At 43.6% G+C, this 16,805-nt stretch overlaps 1 protein-coding gene across 1 annotated transcript; it reads left to right on the top strand.

The window, feature by feature from the left end:
* The first annotated feature begins 2,369 nt into the window (after positions 1-2,369).
* Positions 2,370-16,338, top strand: CDK1 (cyclin dependent kinase 1). The gene is made up of 8 exons (XM_056849640.1): positions 2,370-2,410; positions 5,431-5,488; positions 7,483-7,639; positions 8,925-9,048; positions 10,135-10,305; positions 12,366-12,529; positions 14,519-14,660; positions 16,192-16,338. The coding sequence occupies exons 2-8, from the start codon at positions 5,452-5,454 to the stop codon at positions 16,306-16,308; spliced, it is 912 nt and encodes a 303-aa protein (XP_056705618.1). The 5' UTR covers positions 2,370-2,410; positions 5,431-5,451; the 3' UTR covers positions 16,309-16,338.
* The last annotated feature ends 467 nt before the right edge of the window (positions 16,339-16,805 follow it).

Raw genomic sequence — 16,805 nt, 5'->3', positions numbered from 1 at the left:
GGTCGCTGCCAGAAGCAGAATGCTCAGTTGCCAAGTGTGGCCAAGGAAATTCCTAGAGATCTGGGGAGCCTGTGGGGAGACCTTTGCAGGGTATAATATCAGAGTCCACCCTCCAGAGCAGCAATTTTCTCCAGGGAAATTAATCTCTGTGGTTATTTCCAGGAGATGCCCAGCTCCCACCTGGAGGCTGGCAACCCTAAGAGGTCTTAATCTGATCCAGCAAGGCAGCAGATATTTAACGGGGATGGAGTAAAAGCCGGAACAAGCATTCAAGAAATACCAGTGCCCCCCACCCCCAAACCCAGTGGGATGCATTAAAGGCACTCTGGCCCGGAAAGGATTAATAACAGTTCACTATGTCTGCTTTTTGGATTCCAAAATATTGTTCTGGAATACCTTTAACGCATCCCGCTGTTGACTAGGGCACTGGTATTTGTTTAATGTCCATTCCAGCCTCTTCCAGCCTTTATCCCATCCCCATTTAATACTTGCTTCAATTTGGAGAGAGAAATTATGGCTGTATACGAGGATGGCCAGACTGACGGAATTTCTGCATGGAAATGATATGGAAGAATTTAAACAAACATGGTTTAAGGCCACCTCATATTGGGCTAAGATGGCAAAAACGGATTTTACGATATTATTTAGTGAGTTATAGAAAAATAATTTTTTAAATAAAATCAAGTTTTAGATAATTGGTAAATAAAACTACCAGACACTTCTTCGGAAGTCGGGTGATGGGTCACTCTTTCGGTGGGTGTTGGGGAAAGGGTATTAATGGATACTTAAATTGATTATGAATGAATTGAATATGTTGTATAAATACCCTTGTAACTCTTTTTTCTTTTAATATTATTGTATTTTATATTTCTTTTTTTCTTTTTCTTTTATCTTTTTATATTGTATGTTTTGTTAAAAATGTAATAAAAATTATACAAAAAAAATACTTGCTTCAATAGACAAGTGCATGTAGTGAAAACAAGGTAGGGTACTTTTCACACAGAAAACACTCAACCCCTTGGTCTTGGTAGGGTTGCCTGCTATCTGGAAGGGGTGGGGGGAGAAGTCCTGTTCCTTTAATAGAGTCTGATGTACCAGGTAATGCTATTTCCCTCTATTCCAGGAAAAGCTTCAGCTGCCCATTTCTACCATTAAACCTCTATTAAAGGAACAGGACATTTTTCTCCCGGCCAGTTGGTAAGCACAGCATGCAGGGCATGCATGCAGAAATTCAACAGGGGATGCTTTTTCCATCTCTAGGCTGCCAAAACTTTTCAGCTGAATTTATTCTCATCATGCAGATTTGGAAAGCATTAAAAAATAAAATAAACGAACCTAGCACTGGAGGGGAGAGAAATAGTGATGGGTGGATAATAGGAAAATATATATATGAGAAAACCCAGTAAGATAAATTGTAAATATTCGCAAAATTAAGCATGCACCCACTACCTGTGCCGAGTCACGCTAATACAGTTTATATTTTTTTAAAAAAGAATTTTTTATTATTTTCAATTTAGTTTACAATCTTAATTACTTTTCAATTCACAAAATACATAGTATAAAGGATTTCTATCTTATCTCTAAACAACTATATATATTTAACTTCCCCTCTTCCCTCCTCAGTCCATTTAATATCTAAGTTTCTCTCTTTGTATCCGATTCTAATTTATTATAGTAAAGCAAATCTATCAATCCTACAATAAGTTTTTTAACTTTGGTAACTTAATTACTCTAAACATTTTGAATTGGATCAATTCATATCCCTTAATATTTCCCAATTTAAGTTCAGTTGAACAGTATATTTAACTTCCCCTCTCCCCTCCTCAGTCCATTTAATATCTAAGTTTCTCTCTTTGTATCCAATTCTAATTTATTATAGTAAAGCAAATCTATCAATCCTACAATAAGTTTTTTAACTTTGGTAATTTAATTACTCTAAACATTTTGAATTGGATCAATTCATATCCCTTAATATTTCCCAATTTAAGTTCAGTTGAACAGTATATTGCCCATGCCTCCCATTCCCCCCAAAAATTCAGTATTGTCTTTTTGATTTATTAATGCGGTTGTTTTTTGCCAATACAGTTGATGTTTTAACGCCCGCCCGCGTTACAATTTTCCTCTTAAAACCAAAGACGACCCACGACGAGAGCAAAAAAACTCTTTCGGACCATACGCTTTCCGGTTCCTGCGCCCGCCCGTGAGGCAGCCGCTCCGCCGCCTTTCCTCGGGGCTTTGGCGCCTGCCGCGGGCGCGCTCTGATTGGCCGTTTTGAAAGCAACGGCGCCGCGCCATTGGTGCGTTGGGCGCGGTTAATTTGACTGCCTGCTCCGGGCCTCTTGCTCGCCACGGTGGGCTTTGCGTGCAAAGAAAGGCAGAGGAGCGGCTGGAGCTGGCTTGGGTTGTGCGGGTAAGGGGGCAGGGGAAGCTGCCCGGGTGCTTGGAGAAAGGGGGCTGCAAGCTGCATGCATTTCTGAGCCCAGTCTGCATGCATTTCTGAGCCCAGTTTGCATGCATTTCTGATCCCAGTCTGCATGCATTTCTGATCCCGGCCTAGGAGGCAAACGTGGGGCCGGCTGAGCGCCCCTGTTAAGCCCAGAGCATCACCGTGCAAAATCCCCTTGGCGGAAAGGGACCTCCCCCTCCCCCTTTGCCTGTGCAACGGGTGAGCAAAGCAGATAAACCGCTGTACTTTTTTTTTTGAGGCTTTTCCTTAAGGCTTCGTAGCCCCAAAATAGCAAAAGTGGGTACACTTTATTGGTAGGTGGAAGAGGGTGGAGGGGAAGTCACTATAGGCTTACAATAGTAATCTTATAGATTTTTTAATTAAATTTTAGTGTTAAATGCTGATTTTTACATGGATGTATTAAATAAAAATGATAATAATAAAAAAGATTTCATAGCCCAAGAACTGTTCACTATTCTGGGTTGGAATCCTTTGCAAATGCCAAGGTTTTGAGATGACCAGCATAGGATGGGGGGTATAAATTAATAGGAGCTCCGATGAGGAAACGAGGGGATCAAGTTTTCTGTCTTTCTCCATCTTTCTTCTCTGTTGGAAGCCTTTCTTCCGGTTGGGGGGTTGGAATATGGAGTATCGTGTTCTAATATGGGGGGTGGGGGTTAGAGCGTGAGTACTCGACATGCACGCACATGGCCTATGCTGCTTTTTGGGGGAAATGCCTGTGCAGCTTTTGCATTTTTTTTTTTAAGCTTTTGTGGTGCACTGTTTATATGAGAGGCTCTATCCTTGGCACTGCCCTGACCTGGATGGCCCAGGCTAGCCTGATCTCGTCAGATCTCAGAAGCTAAGCAGGGTCAGCCCTGGTGAGTATTAGGATGGGAGACCACCAAGGAATACCAGGGTTGCTGTGCAGAGGAAGGCACTGGCAAACCACCTCTGATAGTCTCTTGCCATGAAAACCCCCCAAAAAGGGGTCACCATAAGTCGGCTGCGACTTGACGTCACTTTACACACATACTTGGCACTAAACACACACACATACTGAGTTCATCCAGTCACTGTGTTCAGTGCAAGTCTGTTACACCAGGTTTACTTGGGATCAAAATGCTAGCATTTCTGCAATACTGCTGCCTGTGTGTGTGTAAAGTACCGTCAAGTTGCAGCCGACTTATGGCGACCCCTTTTTGGGGTTTTCACAGCAAGAGACTAACAGGTGGTTTGCCAGTGCCTTCCTCTGCACAGCAACCCTGGTCTTCCTTGGTGGCCTCCCATCCAAATACTAACCAGGGCCGACCCTGCTTAGCTTCTGAGATCTGACGAGATCAGGCTAGCCTGGCCCATCCAGGTCAGGGCACTGCTGCCTCGATAAGATAACATATAAAGCACTTTGAATACTGGAAGTACAGCACAAATACAAAGTATTGCTACCACCCACTAACTGTTGAACTAACTGTCCACAATCTCTGCTTAAATAAATTGCAGAAGTGTTCACTTTTCACAACTGCTGCCCAACTAATAGTTTCAACAACTGCTGCCTCTACTGTTGTTGAAACTGTTAGTTGGGCAGCAGTTGTGAAAAGTGAACACTTCTGCAATTTATTTAAGCAGAGATTGCGGACAGTTAGTGGGTGGTAGTAATACTTTGTATTTATGCTGTACTTCCAGTGTTCAAAGTGCTTTATTTATTATCTTGTATGACACCCCTGTAAGGCAGACCAGTGGGGTTGTTCCCCACATTGCAGATAGGCTCAGAGAGCAAATGGCTTGCCTGAAGCTTTTTAGTGAGCTCACGACAGGGAAGATTCAAACCAATGACCTTTTAGATCCAAGTTAATCCCAGGACAGAAAATTTATTAAGTTGCTGGTGGGTTTTTGCTCTTTATGGGAAATATAGCACTTTTCCAAAAGGAGTATTGCAGTAAATGAAATATTTTTATTCTTCTCTCCTATATATCTAACTAAAACAGTTGAGAGCTAGCTGTTCAAAAGACTCATACGCAAACAAGAATTAAGTAGCAGTAACTTCCTTGTTGATGTGATCACACGCATTCTATAAGGTAATGGAGTATCTATGCAGATGTGGTATTCCAAAGCTTTTGAAGGGATTGGGAAAAGAGCATATGATTAATGCTTCAAGGATTAAAAGCATTTTACCTCACAGTGTACTGGAGGCCTTTACAATGACTCGGTAACATAGTCTTGTGTGAATTTTATATTCTGGCAGCTGAGAGAACTTCGTGAGCTTAGCTGAAGTGGGGCCTGAACCACAGGCCTTTCCAGGGTTCAGTACAGCCCATGTGTGCACATTGCCGATCTGGCACAATCCTCCACCTTCAGCATACCATGAGGGATGGGCTGCTAACCAGATCGAGGAGAATGAGGGGCCAATTTGATTGTGAAGGTTTGGCATCCCCATTACCACCTGGTATCTTTAAAAGGCGTGCAGAGAATGTGAATACAATGTGGGCAAGGCATTAAACCCTTATCTGGTACAATGGTGAATTTGCCAGAGGTTTTTGGCCATTGTTAGTGGGCTTCACAAAATGTGACCTTGCATTTGACTGCTTTCTCTTTCTGCTGAGATGCATTTCCTCCATATCTTTTCTTTTTGGACACAAAATCAACTCCACTATCTCAGCACAAACACACAAAGCGGCAAGATCTTGATTTTCCCTTTCCCTGGCAGGTGTTCAGTCTTTCATCTCAAACTTGAGCTGCTGCAGGTGAAAAGGCAAAGGTTTCTGTTCCAGGTCCTTTCTCAGGGCAGTCATGAAACAAAATCCCCCACCCTTAATTATAGCTTAATTATAGCTTACAGCCTCTACTGGATACCAAGATTTATGTGCCTGTACAAAACAGTCTCGAGTGGCTTTTGGAAACCTAACTTTTTGAGAAGTGGAAGGGTGGGTTGGGTATTCCATAGACACCTGGCACCATGAATGCTTACACTCCTTGTTCTGTTTCAGGTGTAATCCTATCACACAACAATGGATGACTATACAAAAATAGAGAAGATTGGTGAAGGTAGGTAACCTAGGATCTGTCATGCAAGCCAGGCATGTCTGATGCTTCCAGTCTAACTATGAGTATTTGGCAGCAAGTCTTTAGAAGAAGCTGCTGGTTTCACTGTTTGTTCCTTGACCCTAGGAACAGTAGGAATTCTACTTGTTCGTGTGTCACTGAATGTGAAGCCGCCTCAAGACATGTGTTATTCTTTATTCAGACAGGAAATCGGCTTAGCTATTCTGCCTCGCCAGGTCCCTTATTTAATGTGCTGACCCAGGTAGCTATCAGAATATTATGTCAGAATGTTACTGACTTTGCCTCATTAAAATGTCAGGCATGGCTAGCTGTTCTGTTGATCAAATATCACAACTTCTCTAGCACTCGAGGTCTGTGAAAACGATCCACAAGCCGGTTGTTCTGTGTGGACGTTAATATTCACAACCGTGAATTTACAGTGGGTGCTGGGGGGATGGAAGAAAATCTTAGCTGTGTTGCTGCACCCCAAGTGATAGATCCCAAATTATCTTACATCTTCCTAGCTGAGCACCGTCGGTGATGGAAAAGGTCCTCTTATCAAGATCTTAAATACAGAAAATTAATTGCCCTGATGTGCTGTGTGAGAACGAGGCTGTTTTTGAGTAACTCAGTACACTCCTGTACTGATTTTTTCAATTCTCAGCACTGAACTACACAATGGTGAGCAAACATGGGGCTTGAAATGCCAAACATGGGGCTTGAAATGCCACATTTGCGTCTAATTGAGGGCACCCTTTGTAGAGGAGAGCTAGCAGGAGAGTGCTTAACTCCTCTGCTCGTCGGCTAATTAATGCTCTGCTTGAGCATGGCAAAAAGTTCTTGCAGGTGATCTGAAGTACATCAGCAGGTGAGACCCAGTGGAGGAATAAAAGATGGAGCATCTCCTGCCTGCCCATTGATTTTTCTCCTGTGGATGTGCTCCATGCAATGGTTTACTAGCAGAGTATATCCCTTCCTTGTGTGCAAAAGATGCCAACCCTATCCCTGGCATTTCTGATAGCGCTCCTTAGGAACGGTCTTTCTCTGCCTAGAAAAGCTGGTACCAGGTAAGGATGGATCAATGGTCTTGTTTTGGTAGAGTAACGCGTGTTGGGCCCCCTTTACATTTGCGAACATAGGTGCGCTTTAGGCAACATCTAGTTCCTCTCTCTGAAATAGTCTGTACCATGTTGAGCCCGGGTGTTGAGGGTCCAGACTGTCCCATTTACTGAAAATGAATTTCCGTGGTAAGCTTGTGCTAATCTCGCCTAAGGCCAAAACAACTTCAATATGTCGTATCTTTGCCATATCCTTAATGCTTGTATGTGTGGAAGAAAGAGTATGGCTCCTGCCCTGATATCTAGTTTGCTGTGTGGAAAGGGGTTTTTTTTTTGTATGAGGGAGCACACAGTCAAGTGAGCTCCCTTTTTTCAGTCTGATGTGGTCCTGCATGGACTTGAGTTGATCACCTTGGTGAGAACTAGGTATCGATTGCCTTCTCTCTTTAGGATTTTGGAAAAGAGTTTTCATAAGATCCATATTGTTGGGAAAGAGTACTGTAAACGCAATGCAAACCAGTCTAGTTATGCCTCTTTGTGTATGGTTTTGTTGTGCACTAACACAAAGGAGGGTGGTGATGTTGACTTTCGGCAGGTCCCCAAATTTTTTTCTAGGCTAGGAAGTGTTCTTCAGGGAAGTGTGTTTCTGCTGGTTACCTAACCTGATGCATGCAAAGGTTTTGGAACATGCCCAGCAGTGTGGGACAACATGTGCTCCTTTGTTCTCTGAGCATCCAATTTGCTTATCCTTTCAGCTGTCAAGCTGGTGAAGTGGTGTTGGTTTTTGCTAGGCTTCACAGCTTTGGTATTCCAAAGCAAAACACCAAACGGTTCCTTTGCCAAGATGCTGAATCCACGCAACTACTTCAGTCTTAAATCATGCCGCAACATTGAGTTCTTTGTTTCTCTTTCCTTGTCTCCACCCCCACCCCCCACCAGGAACTTACGGTGTTGTATACAAAGGCAAGCACAAAGCTACGGGCCAGGTGGTTGCCATGAAAAAGATCCGATTAGAGAGCGAAGAAGAAGGTGTTCCCAGCACTGCCATTCGTGAGGTTTCCTTATTGAAAGAGCTTCATCATCCCAATATAGTCTGGTATGTATATCGCCTGGGGCTCCTTTAAAAAGAAAGGACTCCCCCTCCCTTTCTGGCACCCTGTGAGCAGTGCAAGATATACTGTTGTGAGTCACAAAGGCAGCAGGTGTAAGATATTGGCACTGCAACTTGAGCTGGCATAAGGGCAGCTTTGCTTTCTCTTGCGATTTCAGAATCAAAGATCATAAGGTCAATATCTCAATGGGATCCTAGCTAGGGCAAGCAGAGCTGTGATAAACAAGGGGGAACTTTTCTCCGGGCTGTTGGCCTGCCTGGCATCTCCCCAGGGATGGGGTGGGGGTCAGTGGGCCGAAAGAACGGCGTGGATGTCTGCAGCGGAAATTGGCAGCATTACCCTTCATCTCTTACATGGACAGAAATGCCTTCTGCAAGCAGCGCAGGAAGGTAGGATCCAAACCTAAGGTGGCAATCCTATCTACACATTGTCCACGGGATCTTACTCCCAGTTTGGAAGCGGTAAACATACTTAGGTTCTGCATACACATTCTGTGTCATTAAGCATAGAGCTTATAGGTGTATTTCAGGTATCCAGTATCGTCTTCTCCTTTCTGTCTATAGGTGTGGTATTAATACGAATGACCAGTTAGTATGATTTTAAAAAGCAATCTAAGGAAAGATTTAACTAATGTTAATTTTGAAGTCTAATTGATCTCCATAGGAGGATTAAGCATGTGAGCCTATCTAGTACATTTTTATCTTGCCCTTCCTCTAAGGAGCTTGGACCAGAATATTTGGTTGTCCGTTTCCATTTTATCCTCACAGTAACCCTGTGAGGTAAATTAGGCTGACTGGCCAAAAATTGCCCTGCGAGTTTCTATAGCAGAGTGAGGATTACAGGCCAGAGCCCAGCCAGATAACCTAACCACTAGACCACTCTGGTTCTCTAACCACAGAAACATAAATCTCTCATTTTAAATCCACGAGACTGAAGGGTGCATCACTATTTAGCTATCTTGTGCTCATTTTTTAACCCTTAATTGGTTAGGATTAATTTTAACAAATGCCTAAACATTTTGACACAGGAGAGCAGGCCTAAATGATGAAGTCATTGATTCGAAATTTAAGAGGAGGTACAGATTTTAACAGGGGAATGCATAATGCATTGTAAAGCAAGGTATTCTGAAGCGAATCCTTGCAGCAAAATGTTTTTTTAAAATTTAAACCCAGTCTGTAAACTTTATGAAGGGTGAGGGAGAGCGTGGCCTCGCTTAATATCTGAGCTGTTTCCAGTTTTGTTTTGTTTTTAAATGAAATTTCTCTTCAGTCTTCAGGATGTGCTTATGCAAGATTCAAGGCTTTACCTTATCTTTGAATTTCTTTCTATGGATCTCAAGAAATACTTGGACTCTATCCCATCAGGACAGTATTTAGACCGTATGCTTGTTAAGGTAAGGAGACAGTACAGTCAATTGGTGCTTCTCAAGTTTCCTGCCTTTGGGGAACTTGTTCAGTGGAGGTGGGGATCTGCCAATGGAATCGCTGCAGGGCACCCTTGTGTGTTGCGGAGACTCTTGGGATATGTGCATCGAGTCAGTGTTCCCAACTGTGGCACTCATGGGCTCCATGATATGTTTCCTGGTGCCTTCTTGTTTCTGTCCTAAAGGGCCAATCCTAACTGTGCCACCTCACTAGAGAGAGAAGTGATTTCGAAGACCGTGAGAGGCATCCCTTTTGGGTCTGCATGGAGCGCTCCAGTTAGAAACAGTTGCCTCTGTTACTGGCTTAAAAACTCCCAACCACCATGGTGGCCATTTTGTGATTGGGCCTGCCTTGTATGGCAGCCATTTTGTGGTGGTGGTGCCACCCATTAGCGTTTCTCAAAATTCCAAAAGCGCCTACGTTGTCAGGTTGGGACCCCTGCTTTAAGTCATGCAGAGTACTGGATCGCTCTGGGTCTTTACTGTTTTCCTGTGCAATCTTGGTGTGTGCTTATATGTGTTCTCCATGCAATCTGAAAACTTCTACTGTGAAAGAATTGTCCTGTCAGACGCTCCTTGCCCGACACACCACTGCCATGTCAGTTGATCCTAAGAACTGGCCCAATGAGTTGACTTCTCCACTGTAGAAATTTAGGTCGTAAACTGCAGGGGAATACGGGACAGAGGGGAGGGAGCAACAGAGATTAACAAGAATGTTTGTGAGCGAATTCATACTTCAGTTTGGGGATGGAGTTTAGGGGGTTAAGCCAAAGACTTCATGGAAATGTAGACTCTGAGGAGGAATTCTAAAGAAATGTGGGAGGAAGCACCATGCATCTTGGACAGAATACTTTCGAGAGCTCTATGTGAGCTATTCTGGGCTTTCAGAAGGATCGGTGGGATAGAAGTTCTGAACACATCCACTGTTCACATCTTATGGTGGGGCTTTTATGATGCTAAGTGTCTTCTGCGCTGTCCTGTGTGATGCTCACCTTGAGGGTAGAGCTTAATGGGTTTGTAAGCAGTCACTCAGTGTTGATCTGTTTCCCTTTTCAGAGTTACTTGTACCAAATCTTGCAAGGTATTGTGTTCTGCCATTCAAGAAGGATTCTGCACCGAGACTTGAAACCTCAGAATTTGTTAATAGACGACAATGGAGTAATCAAACTAGCTGACTTTGGGTTGGCTCGAGCTTTTGGTATCCCCGTGCGGGTCTACACGCATGAGGTAAGTGACTTCAACGACTATTGGTACTGTTAAACACCCAACACTGAATCTTATATCAAAGGACTAAGAGGCTAATGAGTTCGTTTTTAATTGTGGAAATCTATTTTAATGATGCAGCCATATTTCCTTTTATTGGAAAGGCGCAAAAATAGGCCTGTTGGATCAGACCAGGGGTCAGTCTAGTATGGTCTCCTGTTCCCAACTGTATTTCTCCAGAAGGCCCGTGTGAAGGCAACAGGTCTTTTTCTCCTGCCAACTGATGTTCAGAAGCAACTGTCTTTGAACATGGAAGTTCTAAAGTTAAGAGCTTGGGGACACTCTTCATAGACACAAAAATTAAGTGTATCATCCCCCCCCCCATCTATTCCTCTCCATACTAAAAGGCCTGAAATTATGTAGCCTTTTTCTTGAAGGGACAGTGATCCAACCCCTCGATCGCTGTGGTTCTGCCTTTTTCTGCACTGTTTTGAGCACTGAAATGTTTGACGCAGGCTGATCGATATTCCAAGTGAGGCTGGAGCACAGCTAGTGTGGTGTAGAAGGGTCTGAACCACCCCCAGTTTGGTCGTGGAGCTCAATCAGTTGCCTTGAGCCTGAAGCTGGCTCACCTCAGCCTTCTTTATGTAGTCAGAAGGATAAAATGGGGTGAGTCTTGAGAGGAAGGCAGAGGTCTTGAAGGACATTATGTTCCCCACTTTCAGTGGCGTTCAGCTGACCCTTGCTGACTCAGTTAAGACCCCCGGGGTTATACAGGACCCAACATTATTTCTGGAGAAGTTAATGCAATGGCAAAAGGCTTTCTTCCAACTCAGCCTAGCTTGAAAAATGGTCCCTTACCATGATACGGCTGATTTGGCCACCTGGATCCATGCCACAGTGACATCGAGACTAGACTACAGCAATGCCCTGTACATTGGCCTCCCCTCAAAATCAAGTCAGAAACTCCAGTTGGTGCAGAATGCTGCAGCTCGGCTGTTACTGGGAGCTAGATGGAGCATGAATATTAGTCCCATTCTACAGTCACTCCAGTGGCTGCCCATCAGTTACCAGGGCTCTGTTTAAAATATTGGCTATCATGTACAAAGCCCTTCATGGCCTTAGATTCTCACATCTGCAAGCCCGACTCTCCCCCTCTGCTCCACCATGACCTCTTGGCTCATCCAAGCAGAGCCGTCTGCAGGTGCCAACTTGCAAATGGGCAATGTCAACCACTTCCCATACACGTTCCTTCTCTGTTGTGGCCCCCCTCCTTGTGGAATGGCCTGACTGAGGGGGTCAGGAAGGTTCCCACTCTCCCGGCTTTCCGCCAACTATGCAAAAATGAATTATTCAAAGAGGGCTTTTCTACACAGGCAATAAGGATTTTTATTGATTTTATAGGGCTGTTTTTAATTCATTGGATTTACAAGTTTATGAAGTTTTATTGTATACTTATTACTATGTGAGCAGCCCTGAGCCCAGCTTTGCTGGGGAGGGCGGGCTATAAGACCAATATAATAAATCAGCGGTTCCCAAACTGTGCTCCACGGAGCACTTGGTGCTCCGTGAAACATCTCCTAGTGCTCCGTGAAGAGGCTGGAAAGAAAAATACTACTTTCATTTAGTAGGGGCTAGGTGAAAATGAGTGCTCCGTGACTAATTTCTCTCCTGAAAAGTGCTCCATGACTCAAAAAGTTTGGGAACCGCTGCAACAACAAAAATAATGTGAAGACCGGATTTAGTAATTAACCAAATGTATCTCTTGGTTGTTGTGATGATAAAAATGGAGGATGCAAGAGTCGCGTACGCCACCTTGAGGTCATCAAAGGGAAGGGCAGGATAAAATTGACATATTCTTAATGCTTAATTTAGAAGATGGAGACCAGAAAGTAGTATGCCTTACACATGGTTGAAATGGTTCAAGAAGTGATATATTGATTCCAGAAGAGTACAGTGCACATTGTAAATAAATAGGTTGCTTAATGCAGTCGTACTTGCTCCCGAATGTGGTATGTTGCCTTTTGTAATTAGCAATTTATGCTTCCTTTAAAATGTGCTAATGGTTTCTTTGCTTGTGGTAGGTCGTAACCCTGTGGTACAGATCCCCAGAAGTGCTGCTAGGCTCTGCGCGTTACGCGACGCCTGTGGATATATGGAGCATAGGCACCATTTTTGCTGAAATGGCAACCAAGAAACCGCTCTTCCACGGGGACTCAGAAATTGACCAGCTCTTCAGGATTTTCAGGTATTTGACTTCGAGGCTGGGATGGATCTGCTTGTGATGCATCCGTGCAGCTTTCTAATGTACGCTTGGCTCTGCAGAGCAGCTTTAATGAAAGCAAGCATTACAGCCTGTCATTCTGAGGTGATGCAGGTTGTTAAAGTCAAGTCTGTCCTCAGCTGTTTTGGTTTTCTTCACACAAATTGAGGCTGTGTATGCATCCTGGGAATGCGCGTCCTGTTTTTAGTAGCAAGCAGCTAAACAGCAATTTATTCTTGTTCTGAGCTTGCATAACGTTGTTAACATTTTTTGCTTGAGGTAAGTTTCATTTATTCCATTGAGATTTTACTTCCTAGTGCTTAATTAGATTGTAGCCTTAATCACCTGATCCCATGAGGTTCTATACTGGCATCAATGTATGATAGATTGTTCTGTTGGTATTCAGGTCTGGCCTGGTGGTTATAATATCTCTAGCCCAGGAGTGTGGGTTTTCCAAGAAAAATATAAATCGGAAAATTATCTGGGTTTTTTTTAATGGTGTCCTAAGCACTAGAGTTGAGCCCCGTGGCACAGAGTGATAATGCTGCAGTACTGCAGTCCAAGCTCTGCTCATGACCTGAGTTCGATCCCGATGGGAGTCAGTTTCAGGTAGCCGGCTCAAGGTTGACTCAGCCTTTTATCCTTCCGAGGTTGGTAAAATGAGTACCTAGCTTGCTGGGGGTAAAGGGAAGACGACTAGGGAAGGCACTGGCAAACTACCCCGTAAACAAAGTCTGCCTAGTAAATGTCGGAATGTGACGTCCCCCCATGGGTCAGGAATGACCTGGTGCCTGCACAGGGGACCTTTACCTTTAAGCATTAGAGTGCCAAAAGAGTTTTAGCATTGATTTGACCTGCACTGCCAATCAGATGAATTTGTAACTTTTTTAAAGGCTTATTAGATGTAATGGTGGTTTACAAATCCCCTGGTGCTCTTACAATTCCTAGGGATAATTGCCTGAAAAACCTTAATTACTACTTTGAAAGGGTCAAGCTTGATACTGTATTGGCATTTGTTCACTGGTGTTAAGTTTAGGAAACGATGAATCTTGTGTGTGTGTGTAAAGTGCCGTCAAGTCACAGCTGACTTAATGGTGAACCCATTTTCCAGGCAAGAGACGTTCAGAGGAAGTTTGCCATTGCTTGCCTCTGCGTGCGCTGAGAGAACTGTGATTGGCCCAAGGTTACTCAGCAGGCTTCATGTGGAGGAGTGGGGAATCAAACAGTTATCAAGATTAGAGTCCGCTGTTCTTAACCACTACACCATGCTGGCTCTCAATGGATCCTTAGAAATGGAAAAAAATCTTCCAGCCCTCATCCCTGCTATCTTCTTGGAAGTGCTGTGAAGTGTGTGTGTGTGGAGGTGCTTTAAGCATATTTTGGACAGTTCTGCTTCAGAATCAAGTGCAGGGTTGTTTGTCTGAAAGCTCCTTTGCAAAAAATAATTAAAAATAGGGCTAGTGTGGTATAGTGATTAGAGTTGTACTAGGAACCCTCCAGTCCTAGATTAAAATTTCCCCCTTGGCACAATGTTCACTGGGTGACCTTGGGCCAGTGGTCCCTTGTATAGTAACTTCTGTAACAGGAAAAGCCTTGCTAACTTTCCACCCATAGTGGTATGTTCTCAGAAAAACTACCTGCTCAATTTTTCTGCAGGTATGAACGTGTCCTCAGAAAATGGAACACAGGCCCGGGGAGTCTGTATTGTGTCTGACAGACAGCAGGATGGCAAAATTTGTTTTATGAACACAGACTAATGTGTGTTGCTGCAGTTCTTTGTCACTGTGTTCTCTGGAAACCGTTCTGAGACACACAGCTCCACAAATGTATCTTGTTAGTGGGATTCCTGTGCCTGTCAATGGCTGTATTTTTTTTAAAGCATCACTTGCAGTAACTTAACAGGGGTGTTGAATGCCTTCTGAAATGTGCTTGTTGAGAGGCTACTGAATCCACTTTTGGTTATTTCCCTGGTAGAGCTTTGGGGACACCTAACAACGAGGTGTGGCCTGAAGTAGAGTCTTTGCAAGATTACAAGAACACTTTCCCCAAGTGGAAGCCCAGCAGCCTGGTGTCACACGTCAAAAACCTGGATGAAGATGGCCTGGACCTGCTTTCTGTAAGCAAATGTTTGTTCATCATCAAGTCTCTATTGCATTAGCAAAACAAGCCATAGCAACAGTACAGAACAGGGTGGAAATTCCGCCAAAACAAAATCAAAAACATTAAAAAAAATAGTAACACAATTTAACATATGTTAAAAAACATGTTTCTTACAAAACAAGAGTCAGTTAATTGGGCAATCCTACATGCTTTGCCCTGACCTTCAAAGGCCAGGCTGGACGGTCTTATCAGGTCTTGGAAGCTAAGTAGGGTCGGACCTGGTTAGTACTTGGATGGGAGACCATCAAGAAATACCAGGGTTGCTATGCAGAGGCAGGCAATGGCAAACCACCTCTGATTGTCTATTGTCTTGAAAACCCTACAAGGTCACCATAAGTTGGCTATGACTTGATGGCACTTCCAACCACCACGTGCCTCAGGTGGCAATGTGGAGCACCATAGAATGTTGTGCAGTTCTCTCTGGTGTACAAACTGAGTTTCCCTCTTTGCAAGAGTTAAAACACATGCTGAAAAAGAACTGAAAATTTCGAAGTAGAGCAGGGTTTATCTTCTGGCCCAAACTTCTGGGCGAGGAAACCAAATCCATGTAGTTCCTTGTTTTGTTAGGGCCCTTATAAAAAGGTAAGCCCTGACCTGGTTGGCCCAGGCTAGCCGCTCTCATCAGATCTCTGAAGCTAAGCAGGGTTGGCCCTGGTTGGTACTTGGATGGGAGACCACCAAGGAATACCAGGGTCGCTATGCATATGAAGGCAATAGCGAACTACTTCTGTTAGTCTCTTGCCTTGAAAACCCTACTGGGCTGCCATAATTCTGCTGCGACTTGATGGCACTTTACACACAATAAAAAGGTATTACAGGGATTTGGTTTCTTGTTCTGGACTTTGCATGGCCAATATCACTGCATATTTCTCCCCCTCCACACTTTTGTCCTAGTGCCGAGTACCTCAGAACAGGATGCTGGCTTAGATAGACTTTTGACCAAGGGTGGAAGAGAGACATGTTAAAAATGTCTCATAATTAAGGCTAAGGGGAGTTATAAGCTTTTGTTCCTAGATCAAGAAGTTTGAAAGAAGTTTGAAAGCAGTTTAGCAAGATAATCTGCTTTCTAGGAAGCTGCAGACACCTCCTTTTGGAAGCTGGTCAGTGTGCCGTGGGGGCTAGAGGGTAGAATTAAATTTGTCACTGATCTTTCAAGTATTGTAAGAAATACTCAGTGGAGATGCCATTATTGAGACGCAAAAAGCTCCTATGTGTTTTCCCAGGCTGGGATCCAAACTGCATGGAGGGGGGGCTTGTATTAGACCAATACAATTGTTGACTGAACAAAACCCCTCTCTCTGCAGCGCCACCCCCACCCCCCAATATTATATCACAAGCCTCTTTGGGAATCCTTCTTGGTTTCCAAAGCAAATGAAGTGAATGTTCTGTATTCCGGACACTGAGGTTCACAGTTCTTTGGATCCTGACCTCTTTGTTTTGCCCGTGTTGCAAGTGACTTAACAAGCAACTTTTATTTTGTCTTGCAGAAAATGTTAATCTATGACCCTGCAAAGAGAATTTCTGGTCGCACTGCCCTGAACCACCCATATTTTGACGACTTAGACAAATCTAAACTTCCAGCCAGTCGGATCAAGAAATGCTAATTGCCCTAAACCTCCCAGATGAGTTGTGGGGTGGGGGGGGGGGAGAATACTAAAACTTGTGGTATTTTCACTATCCCACTTCCTCTAACTTTTGTTTTATATGTGTCTGTCTTTGTCCTGTTCTGTCACCCTAGCATTGCTTAATAGAGTGCTCTGGTTTCAGTGTAAATATTAACCTATTCACTATCAAATAAAGTTGTAAGCTGTTAATGCTACCCATATTATATAAATAAATGGTTTAAACATAGTGCAGGAGTTGGAGGTCTTTGTTTCTTCCTTTGAAGGATGCTGGAGAACTCTTTGAGTTGAAACTTGACACTGATGTAAGGCAATACTGAATTTCTAGTAGTACAATGCGTAATTCTCAGTTTGCTGTCGCTCTTGAACAGCCAGGTTCCCAACGTTATTGGGCCTAGGCACTTCTGATAGAGGGTGCCACCAGAAAATGGCTGCCATGGGAGACATTTCAATATTCAACTTTATCATAAAAATATATT

Source organism: Euleptes europaea, chromosome 5, assembly GCF_029931775.1.
Source record: "Euleptes europaea isolate rEulEur1 chromosome 5, rEulEur1.hap1, whole genome shotgun sequence".
NCBI classification, from domain to species: Eukaryota; Metazoa; Chordata; class Lepidosauria; order Squamata; family Sphaerodactylidae; genus Euleptes; species Euleptes europaea.
The sequence above is the reverse complement of the archived record's forward strand: the minus strand, read 5'-3'. Positions and strand labels throughout refer to the sequence as shown.

Coding starts and splice junctions, on each gene's coding strand:
- CDK1 (XM_056849640.1), top strand. CDS start 5,452: ATGGATGACTATACAAAAATAGAGAAGATTGGTGAAG. Junction 5,489..7,482: donor AATAGAGAAGATTGGTGAAG/GTAGGTAACCTA, acceptor ACCCCCCACCAG/GAACTTACGGTGTTGTATAC. Junction 12,530..14,518: donor CAGCTCTTCAGGATTTTCAG/GTATTTGACTTC, acceptor TTTCCCTGGTAG/AGCTTTGGGGACACCTAACA.